General features: G+C 39.0%; 2 protein-coding genes across 2 annotated transcripts; one reads left to right on the top strand and one right to left on the bottom strand.

Moving 5' to 3' along the window:
- The first annotated feature begins 2981 nt into the window (after positions 1–2981).
- Positions 2982–5892, top strand: LOC111809643 (GRAS family transcription factor). Its single transcript, XM_087117194.1, has 3 exons — positions 2982–3142; positions 3230–3339; positions 3684–5892. Exon 3 carries the CDS (start codon positions 3775–3777, stop codon positions 5668–5670), a length of 1896 nt encoding a protein of 631 aa, XP_086973320.1. The 5' UTR covers positions 2982–3142; positions 3230–3339; positions 3684–3774; the 3' UTR covers positions 5671–5892.
- Positions 5893–7085: 1193 nt separating this feature from the next.
- LOC111810278 (plant UBX domain-containing protein 8) lies at positions 7086–12518 on the bottom strand. Its single transcript, XM_023696947.2, has 11 exons — positions 12340–12518; positions 11846–11916; positions 11124–11697; positions 10945–11025; positions 10762–10868; positions 9823–10030; positions 9513–9713; positions 9300–9431; positions 8017–8160; positions 7880–7936; positions 7086–7549 (listed from the first exon to the last, which is right to left on the bottom strand). The coding sequence occupies exons 1-11, from the start codon at positions 12421–12423 to the stop codon at positions 7442–7444; spliced, it is 1767 nt and encodes a 588-aa protein (XP_023552715.2). The 5' UTR covers positions 12424–12518; the 3' UTR covers positions 7086–7441.
- Between the last annotated feature and the right edge of the window lie 461 nt (positions 12519–12979).

Here is a 12979-nt window from a genome sequence, read left to right as displayed (position 1 = left end):
TTGGTTTGCAGGGCGGCTCAATTGGACCGTGGGTCTAGTCTGGGTTGGTTCAATTGAACCGTAGCTTCTGGGCTGGTTTGAGGTTTGGGCCGCTGTAGTTGGGCTGGGCCGAAGGCAGAGGCCAAGGGAGGAATGGGCTGGCTCTCTCGGGTTTTGGGTTCGGGTTGACCCGGATCCGTGGATCTCGTCTTCCTTACCCGACTTCGGCCGATTTTCTGGCGAGCTTTCTCTCTCCTTCCCGCGGCGTTTCCGTTACCGATTTCGGTCCTCTTTCTTCCCTTTTCCTCTTTGTTCGTCGTCCTTCTTTCTTTTCTGGGAGTTTTGCGGCCTAAAAGCTCCTAAAAGCCACAAATCTAAGAACGATTAAGAAAACCTAATTTTCCGACCTCGGTTACCGACGACACCGCTTACGAAATAACACAAAACGCACCCTGAGTTATTGTGCTTTAATTAGGGATCCTTCTCATGGTGGTAACAGGTCGTTTGGTGTCGGTTTGAGGGCTCGTCGGAGAAACTGGACACTCGCCGACGTTTGTCCGAAATCTCTCTCTCTCTCTCTCTCTCGAAATTTTCTCTCTTTTCTCCCTTTGCAGGTGTTCTGAAGATGCTGGGTGTCGTGGGCTGAGGGCTAGGCGTGCTGTGGCCGTCGTTTCGCGTGGGTTCCGCGAAACTCGGCGCTCGCCGAAAAACTCACGGGTTTTCCGGCGATTGAGTTTTTAATTTTTTTTTATATATATATTTTTTCTTTCTTTCCCGGGTCGTTACAGTAACACCCGCTCATCGACAATGCGATTAACAGGAGTTACCATCGACACTAATAACAACCTCTGACAACCAATCATAAGTTTCCCAAACATTTCTAAAACATATCATAATATTAAGTAAAATATTTAAAACACGTTCGGTTGAAAACATTATTAACCAACAAAAGTCTTAAACAACGAAAACATAATTACATAAACAGACCTAGACATGGATTCCCAATAGTCTCTAGTCCGTTGGCCTCGTCCTCGGTTGGCCTGCATCATCTAAATCTGGAAAGAAAAGTTATGATAATTTTAATGAGTAATTAGATTACCCAGTAAGTAGCTAGCTTATCATTCATGAGTTCACAACTAATCTTTCCCAGTGTTTTTAAGTTTTATTCGTCATTGACTCCTAGTTTCTCTTACTAGGGTCATCTGTTAATTAATGAGTTATCTCAGCTACCTCCAGCTTAGGTTACTGACTCTCTCTTGATATGCTTACGTAGAATTTTCGGACTTGTATGTAAGACTTGCTCTCGGTCAAATACGGTCTGTTTACTAATTTCTCTGGCGGCCTGTTTAACTCATATACCAACGGTCAGGAATACTCATGCTCCCTGACTTAGCACACAACACGTTGGTTAGGAACTCCGCGGGAATTAGTATACTCACATCTGACGCATGCTTTCATACGTTTATAATGTTCAACACATAGAACAATTTAGTAATCATTTATAACATGCTTACATCACAGGTAAGCAGTCACAATATACAACTAGACAAATAATATCATCACAGCACATATTAACATACTAAGCTCTTAATCAGGTAAACAACATACTCACAGGTTGTAACACAAGTTAAGAACTAGTTCAAAGATCGATCTACTACTTACTTGGTTTCGAACTCCTCTTTCCTTGGATGTACGTTTAATAAGATATTTCAACACAATTCCTTCTTATTAGACCTATATTGACCAATTTTGACAGGACAGGTTAAAAGGAGTCGAATGGGACAAACCGGGAGCCAAAACGACGGCGCACGCACGCACCCTCACGCGGCTGCACACGCTCGGTGTGTTTTTCTCACGCGACTGATCTGCGCACAGTTGCGCTCTCACTCTCGGACTCCCACGCGCTCGTCTTCAACCTCTGTTTTCTGCAATTTTTTCCAAACTTTTCCATTAATACCCATTGTACCCCTAAGCCATATCTTACTTCTACAATCCGAATTTCATCTCGATTCCTTCTACAACTTTGTAGATCTCCTTATTATGATTCTAACAAGACCTATTTCATAACTTATTACGCAATATAGACCATGATATCGAGATTTAAAAGTTCGAACAAATGTGTTTTTCGTTACCTTTGAGACAAACGCTTAAATCAGCTTAAATTCAGAGCTTCAATAGCTGAAAATCATCACACTCATCTCCCCCATCCTCACGCTTGCACACTAACACAACAAACGCTGCAGAACCTTACGATTTACCGAGCATATGGGTAAGATTCTTCTTTCTCTGATTTCTCTCTTTTCTCTCTCTTTTTTTTTTTTTTTTCTATTCCTCCGTTCCACTTTTAAAACCTTCGTACCAGACCTTTATAACCTTCATTCCACCAACTCACAAACCGTTCTCTCCTCAACGTTCGGACATCTCCAACCCACGTGTGTCACTATCCTCTTCCTCCATTACACCAGCTCCTTAATGCAACAACTATTTTTTTTTTCATAATTATTATAACGATAATATTTATTATTACTATTAAATATCAATACAACACGTATAAACATTTATTTATTTATTTTAGATCATTACATAAATAAAAATATTTGTATATAATTTTCCGTTCTATCATTTCTATCAACTTTCACGAATTCACCAACTAATTTTAATAAAAAAAAATAATTAAATAAAATAGAAAAATAGAAAATATTTATTATTTTATTATTATTATTACCATAAAAACGGCGGTAAATAAAAAGGAGATCCTAAAAAGCAAAGGTCATAGTAACGTAACTAACGGTCGGTCTACGTAAAAATAAAAAAATAAAAAATAAAAAATAAAAAATTAATTAGAAGGTCACGTGCATCAAGCGTGACGTTTTCCACGCGAAGAATAAAGAGAGAGACCGTACCCTCCAATTCCCCCTCTTCTCTCAACGGTCATATTCCACCGACATACTCCAACGGTCACTTACACCCTCTCTTTCCACCGTCCGATCCCAATCCAACGGCCATCCATCATCGTCCCCACAGTCCTTATACCCTTTTCTCCCTCTGCTCCATCGTTTTTTCCTTTTGTTTCAGTGCTCCTAAATCAAATCAGTCACAGAACCAACACAGGGAAGAAACAAAGAACAACAACAACGGAGGAAGTTTACAGAGACAGAGACAGGTAATGGGTTTTGATCAAATACTTCTATTTCTTTCTCTCTGTTTCTCAATTCTTAGTGGGTTTTGTGTTCTTTCTCTGATTCTTCAGCTGTTGGATGATTCGATTTTGCTGTCATGGCTTCCGTCTCTGTTCTGGGTTTGAGATTCTGCTTCCGTTTCGCCTCGCCTGTATGTTTATTCGACTCTGTTCATCGGTTTGTAAGTAAATCTTTTCTCTGCTTTTTCCAATGAATTTCCTCTGAATCTTTGGGAATCCGATGATTTTCTTTTTCTTTTAATCTATTTTCTATTCTTTGATTCTTTGTTTTGGGGTTGGGATTGAATTTTAGGACACACGTTTTGGCAATTTAAAAACAGAGTGTTTCTTTTGATTCTGTTCCTCTGTTTCTCATTCATCGGATTCCTCTTGTTTTCTTCTTATTTCTTTCTGTTCATACGATTTTTGGGTTTCTTCACACAATCACGTAGCTTCATTCTTTGTAGTTCTTGAAGGGAATTGATTTTCTTAGCTTATAAACTCTAAAAGGGATTTTGAAAAACAGAGGAAAAAAGAAAAAGAAAGGAAAATTGGGTTGTGGGGGTGTGTGGATCTTTTTGGAAAAACGAAGCAAAAGCGTTGGAAGAAGATAGAGGATGTTGGCTGGGTGTTCTAGTTCAACATTGCTCTCGCCAAGGAATCATTTGAGAAGTGAAGTAGTACAGTCGCCGTTTCAAGCTTGCCTTTTGCAGTTTCCCCCTTCAATGAGCGCACAGAGATTGGATTTGCCCTGCAGCTTTTCCCGCTCAAAAGACGCCTCTTCCGTCGCTCGATCCCCGTCGATCCGCCCGGTTTCTCTCTCGGTCGAGAAGCAGGACATTAGGCTTCCGCCGCTATCCGCTACTAACCAGAAAATCAAGCAAGAGTTTTGGAATGGGAAAGGTAAGAACTTGAAGAGAATTGCAGAGCAAGTTGGGATTGATGATGATGAATCTTCCATTAGCAATGCCAAGAGGAAGAGAGCGTGCAGAGACGACGTAGGAGACGGGCTAATTCTGAGCCAATTCGGCGGTGGGGTTCGGAGTTTCTGGTATCATCAACAGCCTGATGGAGATGAAGGACTCTGCTTTCTTCCTGGAAGTTCAACGTCGCAGTTTATGTCGAAGATTGCTGATTTGGGAGAAGGACATGACGGAGAAAGCAGCCATGTGAAGGCGCAGGACGGCTCGGACTCGGTCTCCGGTTCAGATTCGGGGTCGAGTTCATCATCAAGAAGTGAGAGATTTGCAGCAGCAGAAGCAGGGCCAGAAATTGGAAATGGGAGCTCAAGAAATCCTTCATATCATCACCATCAAGGCTCTGGCTTAGCAAATGAGAGAGGAGAAGAAGAATCATTTGAGCTGTTAAGTGTTTTAATGGCATGTGTGGAAGCAATAAGATCAAAGAACATTACTTTGATTAACCATTTGATAGAAAAACTTGGGAGCCAAGCTTCACCAAGAGGTTCATCACCCATTACACGTTTGATTGCATATTACACAGAGGCTTTAGCAGTAAGAGTGAGCAGAGTTTGGCCACAAGTGTTTCACGTAAGGCCGCCGAGGGAATACGATCGGATCGACGACGATACAGGAACAGCGTTACGTCTTCTAAACGAGGTGAGTCCGATCCCGAAATTCATCTACTTCACAGCAAATGAGATGTTGCTGAGAGCATTTGAAGGGAAAGACAAGGTTCACATCATAGACTTTGACATAAAGCAAGGGCTGCAATGGCCGAGCTTGTTTCAGAGTTTGGCATCTCGAGCGAACCCTCCGAGTCATGTCCGAATCACCGGGATCGGTGAATCAAAGCAGGAATTGAACGAAACGGGAGATAGGCTGGCGGGGTTCGCCGAGGCATTGAGGTTGCCGTTCGAGTTCCACGCCGTGGTGGACCGGTTGGAGGATGTGAGACTATGGATGCTTCATGTCAAGGAGAATGAGAGTGTAGGAGTGAATTGCATTCTCCAACTGCACAAGACTCTGTATGATAATAACATCAATGGTGGGGGAGGAGCATTGAAGGACTTTTTGGGGCTTATCAGAAGCACGAACCCGAGCATTGTTGTGATGGGCGAGCAAGAAGCCGAGCACAACGACCCGAGATTGGAGACTCGAGTTGCAGCCACACTTAAGTACTACGGTGCGATATTCGACTCCCTCGACACTAGCCTTCCACCGGACAGCTCGGGGAGGTTGAAAATCGAGGAGATGTTCGGGAGGGAGATAAGGAACATGATAGGATGTGAAGGAAGGGAGAGGTATGAAAGGCATGTTGGATTTGAGAAATGGAAGAAAGTGATGGAGAAGCAAGGAGGGCTGCGATGCGTCGGGATTCGAGACGATCGAGAGCTTCTTCAGAGCCAAATCCTGTTGAAAATGTACTCATCAGCTGATGGATTCAAAGTGAGAAAGATTGAAGAAGAAGGAGGAGCTCAAGCAGTTTGCTTAGCTTGGGAAGAACAGCCACTTTACAGTGTGTCAGGATGGACAGCAGCAGAAGTATCTTGATATTGATTTATTACATTCTTTTTGGTTTCAATTGTAATTTGTTATACACAGGGAGAGAGGGAGAGAAAAGGGTTTATAAGAGAGATTATTCTTTAATTCTTAGTAGGGTTTATAGACAGTGTTTCTCTTCGTCTATATTTGATTTGTTGTAATTCTTTAATTCTTTTATGTAAGTGTTCATTACAATTTCTATTAGTGACGGAATCGAATCAAAATCTTTGATCATTAAAAGAATGCTCTCTTATTTCTCTCTTAAATCTGTTCAATCTAGTAGTTACGAGTAAGAACGAGCAAGATTGATGCTGCTCAAGACTTTGAAGTTCAAACTAGTGATTTATTCTAGGAAACCTTTTGCATCTCATTCATTATAATAAGACAACTTTGAAAGGAGCTACTGTGAAATTCCACATTGATTGGGGAGGAGACCTAAACAAGGGTATGGAAAACCATGGTTGGAGAGAACGAAACGAGAGTATGAAATACTCTCTCATTAGCAGACGTGTTTTAAAAGCTACTGTGAGATCCCACATTGATTGGGGAGGAGACCGAAACAAGGGTATGGAAACCATGGTTGGAGAGGAGAACGAAACGAGAGTATGGAATACTCTCTCACTAGCAGACGTGTTTTAAAAACTTCGAGGAGAAGCTTATAAGGGGAAGTCCAAAGAGGATAATATCTAAGGTAAGTCTGGAAGGGAAATCCCAAATAGACAATATCTACTAACGGTGAGCTTGAGCCGTTACAAATAGTATCATAGCATTGTGAGATCCTACATTGGATGGAGAGGAGAACGAAACATTCATTTTTTGTAAGGGTGTGTAAACCTCTCCCTAGCAAACTTTGAGGGAAAACCTGAAAAGAAAAACCCAAATAGGATAATATCCGATAACAATCGACTAGGGCCGTTATTGCTACGATGAACTCGAGTAAGAACACACAAGTGTGCACATGCGTAATATTGTAATACCCTTGAGTTTCAAGGAACCATTTGAAGGATCTATTTAGAACGACTTTTTAAATGCTTAAAGGCACTTTTAAGCCCTTAAAAAGTCGTTCCTACCTAATAAGCCTGAAACATCCCGGGTTAGCTCCTCTTAGGCTTCCCTCTCTCCACAGCCAAATAATAAGATGGCACATGAATTGTATCAGCCCAAGTAACAGCTAGCAATATTGTTCAAACGCGTAAACTAGGGAGAAATTTCCACACTTTTATAAGGAATGTTTCGTTTCCCTCTCTAACCACCGATGTATTTAGATCTCACCTGAATACTTAGCTTGGATTGATTATCAAGTCTTTGAAACAACTTGGCATATGCCATCACAGACCTTGCCTATATGCTTTCAGAATATAACAAGAGCTAGTTTTGTGAAATGCCCAAAAGATGAATATTAAAGATACCAACACAACGTAAAATCAAGAAGCAAAGAACCATTTTATGTAGCAAACCAAGGAAGGCTCTATATTTTGGGTAGCCATCTAATATATGCAATGTTTCTGTCTAAAATGAATAGAACTAGTCATATACAAAGCAGCCACAGAATCCAATATGATTTCTAAAACCCCCATCGTATTAACAAGAAAGCTGCATACAGAACTCCTCGGCATAATGATCAAATATTTTGCACTAAAAGACCATTATTCCGCATTAATGGTTCTATTTATACCTTCAAATGCCATCTCTGTCTCATCCACACACAGAGGGAAGATGCAGTTTTCATGTATATATCATTTAAGTTCGGCGCCATCGGACTCGAGCGTTGGCCAGACCATTAAATCAACTCCAGAAATAAGGCTTCTTGTTTGCTGTTAAGTCCAAGTTCATTCAACGTTGAGGAACTCTCCCCATCTCCAAAAGCTTTTCGAGGATATGGCCTCACCTGTTCCATAGAATAAATACATATACATGAAATGAAATCAACATAAATATTAAACCATAGGTTTACACTTAAGATTCTGTATTATTTTGAACATATAAAGTATATGTCTACTCAAATGATCAAATGTCTCAATTAGGGTTCAATCATTTTGTGATGGTTATGAACTATAATGGAATAATAAGCTTCTAAAGCAAAATAGATTTTAAACCAAATTTTAAATTACTCTCTAATTAGTATAGCATCAGAGTATCATATCGTCGTAGAAAACGACAAATAAAAATAATACTTCTTGGCAGAGAAACATCGTCTTAGCATACGAAATGTACTCACCAATCTGTAGCTGCCAGGCTTCACAACTCTACCAATATCAATGAAGTCCAAGAGACACTACAAAACATATCACAGCCAGTTAGGCAAAGAGGGGCATAGAATACAAATCCACCATTGCCAACCTCTATACAATTCACCTGTAGCTTATCAGTTTTGAGAAATCGACGACCACGGCGACTGCCATCGGGCATGCGCACTAATAGTGTCACAGCATTCTCATCATCTGTTCTTGGTTCACTAGGAAGAGAAGCTTCTATTTCTGCCAAGTGTCTTTCAAGTTCCTGCTATTAAAAAACCATAGAGTGAACATCTAGAACAGAAGATTGCTCGTTGTTGCTAAATTCCAGAAATGTGGAATACATGGACCAAATATATCTCGCAGAAGTGAAAATACCATACAATGCATCATACTTGAACTAGTAGGGGAGGAATCCCACACAGCATTATGAAAGGACCAAATTTCATAATTTGAATATACTCACAACGATCACAATGCTATGTTATCCAAAAACTATTTAGCCTTTGAATAAATAAGACAGTGAGCGACAACATCAGTTTGGTATGGAGAAAAATGACAACTTCCAGATAATTTCTATCTACTACAAAAACGCTAATAGAAAATAAAGCAGGAACGTGGATAGAAAACGGAGACCATGAGGACACATTTATAAAAAGTGTGTCATATAAATTTTTTTTTATGCATTTTAATGGAACCCCCTAGGAATTTGTCGAACTTTAATGATATATGACACCTAAAAGAAGGAATGAAATATGCAATCTCTAAGAGATCGAAGAAACAAGTAACCAATTTCTAATGATAAAATGCCTTAATAATTTAACATAATTTCAAAGTGCTTGTGCATTTATATATTGTTATTTTCTTTAATAAAATAAGTCTGATGGTTTTCACTCTTAAAATTTATTGTATACCTCCATACATTTCATTTTATAATCATTTTTATGAAAGTAAATGAATAAAAGTAAGATTAGTTCAAATGACAAACAATTATCAGAGAAAATGATTGTTTGATGCTATGTCGTGCTTAAAAGGTGCTACTAGAGATGTTTCACAAGTATCAAACTCATATGCAATTTGTTCAATTAGTGTTTGACAACAGAGAATCTAGTATGTGTTGACAGAGACACATTACCCTAGTTTATCCTATACGACTTGGACGATAAAGTTTGTAACCATAACAATCAGTATTAAGATTTAATGTTTGTAGAGACTACTCAGAATAGAGTACAATGTTCTGTGTTGAGTCTGAAATCCCTGAGAGCACAACAAGAGAGCAAATAGACATATAATACACTTGCACACATTTCTTCTCTCAAATATACGGAGTATTCTATGAATTAATTACAACGGATGGGAAAAGGCATCTCCAGAAGAGAAAGCCACAGAAATGACCAGAATTACCTTCTCAGCATCCAATTTCTGACGGGATTCCTCCTCTCTTTGTTTTTCTTTTTCAAGAACAGCAGCAGCTTCTGCCATTGCCTTCAGTTCTTTTTCTTTGTCAGCTTGTAAGGCTGCAAGATACTCATCATCCTGCATGGGTATGTGACTAACAATTAGACACAATAGATGGCAACCTGGAACAGTTTTTTACTTAAAACGCAAAAGCCTAACCTGTTGTTCCCTAATCAAACGCTGAGCTACTAAAGAGGGAGAAGGAGGGCGAGGGGCTGGCTGCATATATGAACCTTGATTTCTCATGAACTCATGAGGTGCAGATGGAAAATTATATGAACTTCCTTCAGAACCTCCACCAAACATGGCCGCCTCAAGCATGACTGCTTCGTCATGCTCCTCTGAAGAAATTCCACCCCACTTCAATAGAGAAGCATCAACAGTTAAAATGGATAGTTACAAATAGCAGCTAGGATGATATCTTGTTGCAGAAATTAGGATAAAAACATGGGCATACTAAATTCTATACCTCATCAGAACGAAAGATACTCCCATTGTGCTGTGAATTATTACCAGCACCGGAATGCTTGGGACTAGATGCAAGGCTTACATCAACTTCAACCCCCTTTGCAGGCTCAACATAGCCCGAGGACTTGCGTTTGGACCGATGCCTAACTAAATTATCTTGCTCTAGGTCTTCAACCTCATCTTGAAAAGACGTGCTTCCTGCTTCCATCCTGAATTTTTCCAATGTATTGTCATCAGACTTTTGTGTCAAACAATACAACACAAATTACAGTCTCATGTCTCATCCTCAGTAGGCATCATAATAAACAAGTTGGTTGAATAATAATTTGTCCTAAGGCTTCATTTGGGATTGATGTAGCTTTTAAAAAAAATTCTGGCAACCGTACTTCTAAGAAGAACAATTGTGAAATGAAGTAGATTACTGTTTAGTAAATTTCAATATAAAACATGAAAAGCATGTTATAATGTTTGACAAATAAATAGTATTGTTGTGATTTAGCTATAATGACCAAAGTAGACATATACATTGCAATTATTTTTTATATTGATATTTAATATATACTTTATTATAAGATAATTATTAAAAAAATTACACGTTTAAAAGTGAAAGTAAAACTTTGTTTAATATAAATAATTTGATAAAAGCTTGGGAAAAATAATTGTCACAAAAAGAAATAAATAAATAAATGGAAGGATAGAATTGAAATTTTAAAATTTCTCAAGGAAAGATACAAATTTTAAGGAAAGCCAATTTGATTTTGCATCTCAAAGCAGATTGGAAAGCGATTCTAGATAAATTGATAAATATGTCATTTTACCAAACAATCTAGACGGTTAAAATTTTCTTATAATTTCTTTTAGTCTATCCAAAATCAATCCCAAATGGATACTAAATCTAGCTAGTGTAGTTTACAGAGAATACAGTCGTTGAGAAGAATACCTTCCATTTAGTGCTCTGCCTTTCCTCATCTCCACCTCAGTTGACTTAGAATCTGCTATTTTCAATCCTCCAATGTTCTCCCCTCGCTCAGGGAAAGCTTCATCTGGCTGTATTGTCGATACAAGTTATCCCTAAGAATGTGTAAGCGTCAAGACAAAAAAGGGGTTTAAGACGAGAACAAACCTTGATAGATGAAGCTGCATGTGAAACTTCAAAATTATTCGAGGGAGAAAGATGTTCTTCAGTCCTAAGATTGCTTAAATCCTGCCATCAAGGCAAAAGGTATATCAGTATATACCACAACATGATGCAATGCCTCATCAGCAAATAAAAAGCTCCACGTTCATAGTGTTATCGCATACAGTGTGTGTAGTTAAGGGATCGCTTGGATAAGCTTGCACAACATCCTTCTTTGAAGCCTCAATCGCAGCACGAATCATTTCTTCTTCAATGTCATTTCTGTCTTGGAATTCATTACTTTCAAAGGCACCGGGTATAGCATTTCTGTCACGAGATATGATACTTGAAACAGCGCGATTCTCTAAATCTGGTGCACGTGCCGTAGAAGTAACTGGAGGTTCTTCATCTTCATTATCATCAGTTACTACAGTTCCACGAACCTCTGGAACATGGGCATCTACAGTCCCAGTGACATCCTCAATTGTCAGCTCATGGCCAGATGGTCGATTACCATCTCTAAATTCTATGGGAATCTCCCTCGCCTCTCTTGGATGAGTCACAACTGGAGCAGAACTTGTAAAATCAGAGGGGCGATCAAAGAACCCCTGGCGGAGATTTCGATCAAGTAACGAAAATGGAATCATTCCCTCTCTAGCTGTAGATAGAAGAGACCGAGGAGGACCATGGGGTTCGACTTCAACTGGATCATCAATGTCCATGAAATCATATTCACCAGAAACAGAGGTTTGACGAGCACTGGAGATATTGGGAAGAGTTCAAGTTCAACATCAAGAATATGGTCAGATACATAAAAAGAACACAGATATGCAGGTAAGCAATTCCATTTTTAAGGAACAAAAGCTTTAGAAAAAAAAAACAGAGTGAAACGGAAGTGGTAGCATACTTTACGGACGAACTTCTATCTCCTTCATTGAAATAAGCATTCACAGCAGCATTGAGATCAGCACCATGCGCCTAAATGTAAGACCATAAAAGGAAAATGAACAGATTGAAGCAATTTACGACCAAAAAAAGAAGTCTATCTCATCATCAATGCTTAGCATTTGTATTCTCCTAATCTTCACTACCACATGAACTGCCAACAAATAACCAAGAGACCAAAACATGCCAAATTTAACTAAAAATTCACAACCCACGTATCCATAGCTGTAATAAGAAAACCCCCCAAAATCAAAATCGGCAGAAAGAAGTATAATAAGCACTCCCATAAAACAAGTTCAGAAGCAATGACCTAAACCTAACGGTCCTAAACATCGACATCAACAGTCCAGCGGCAGCATAAAAAAATCAGCAAGCTGAGGCAAAATCAGCGCCTTCCCTCCAGAAAGGAACCGACTACAAGAGAGAAAAAGGGAAACAAAAACATAGAAATGAAACCTCGAGGCTCTGAACGGCGATCGCTTCGGATGCTCCAGTAACGCCGATGAAAGTATCAATTGCTTCCCGCGAAGGCATCGCCATAGAAATCAGAAATCAGAGAGAAATTGGAAATTGGAAATGGAAAGAAGTTGATCGGAGGAGAGTATTATCTTGGTGAAGAACAAGAAAAATGGCCTGTATTATACGTAAGGAATATAAAGAGATTGGTATCGGAAGGCGAAAGCGCTGGAAAGGAAACGTAACGGACAATTAACCTAGACACGTGTTCTACAAAATTTCGGCAAAAAAAAAAAAAAAAAAAAAAAAAAAAAAAAATCAATCCATTTTGTGATAAACTTCCCCGATAATATTAACTATCTAACTCAAACTATAAATATCGGTTAGAATCAAATTTTCGATTTTACTAAAACTAAGAAAAAGAAGAAGAATTCGATAACCCAATCCAAAAATTTTGGAGTGGGATTGGATTAAGCTGTAACTCGATTCAGGTTGCTCTTAATTTGGTTCAAGAAAAACATTCCAACCGACCCAACTCGATTTGATGTGTAAAATTTATTTTCTAAGTTTCTCTTGTGTAGAAAATAGTATCTCGCATGTGGGAAATTTGTTATATTAGGTTCGTTTATTGTATAGATAA

Source organism: Cucurbita pepo, chromosome 14, assembly GCF_057944985.1.
Source record: "Cucurbita pepo subsp. pepo isolate OVF chromosome 14, ASM5794498v1, whole genome shotgun sequence".
Lineage (NCBI taxonomy): Eukaryota > Viridiplantae > Streptophyta > Magnoliopsida > Cucurbitales > Cucurbitaceae > Cucurbita > Cucurbita pepo.
The sequence above is the reverse complement of the archived record's forward strand: the minus strand, read 5'-3'. Positions and strand labels throughout refer to the sequence as shown.

Excerpts from the sequence above, each read along its gene's own strand:
- LOC111809643 (XM_087117194.1), top strand. The coding sequence starts at position 3,775 with ATGTTGGCTGGGTGTTCTAGTTCAACATTGCTCTCGCCAAGGAATCAT.
- LOC111810278 (XM_023696947.2), bottom strand. The coding sequence starts at position 12,423 with ATGGCGATGCCTTCGCGGGAAGCAATTGATACTTTCATCGGCGTTACT. Across the intron at positions 11,698-11,845 it reads GATAGAAGTTCGTCCGTAAA|TGCTCGTCAAACCTCTGTTT; the intron begins GTATGCTACCAC and ends CAATATCTCCAG. Across the intron at positions 7,937-8,016 it reads TCAAAACTGATAAGCTACAG|TGTCTCTTGGACTTCATTGA; the intron begins GTGAATTGTATA and ends TATGTTTTGTAG.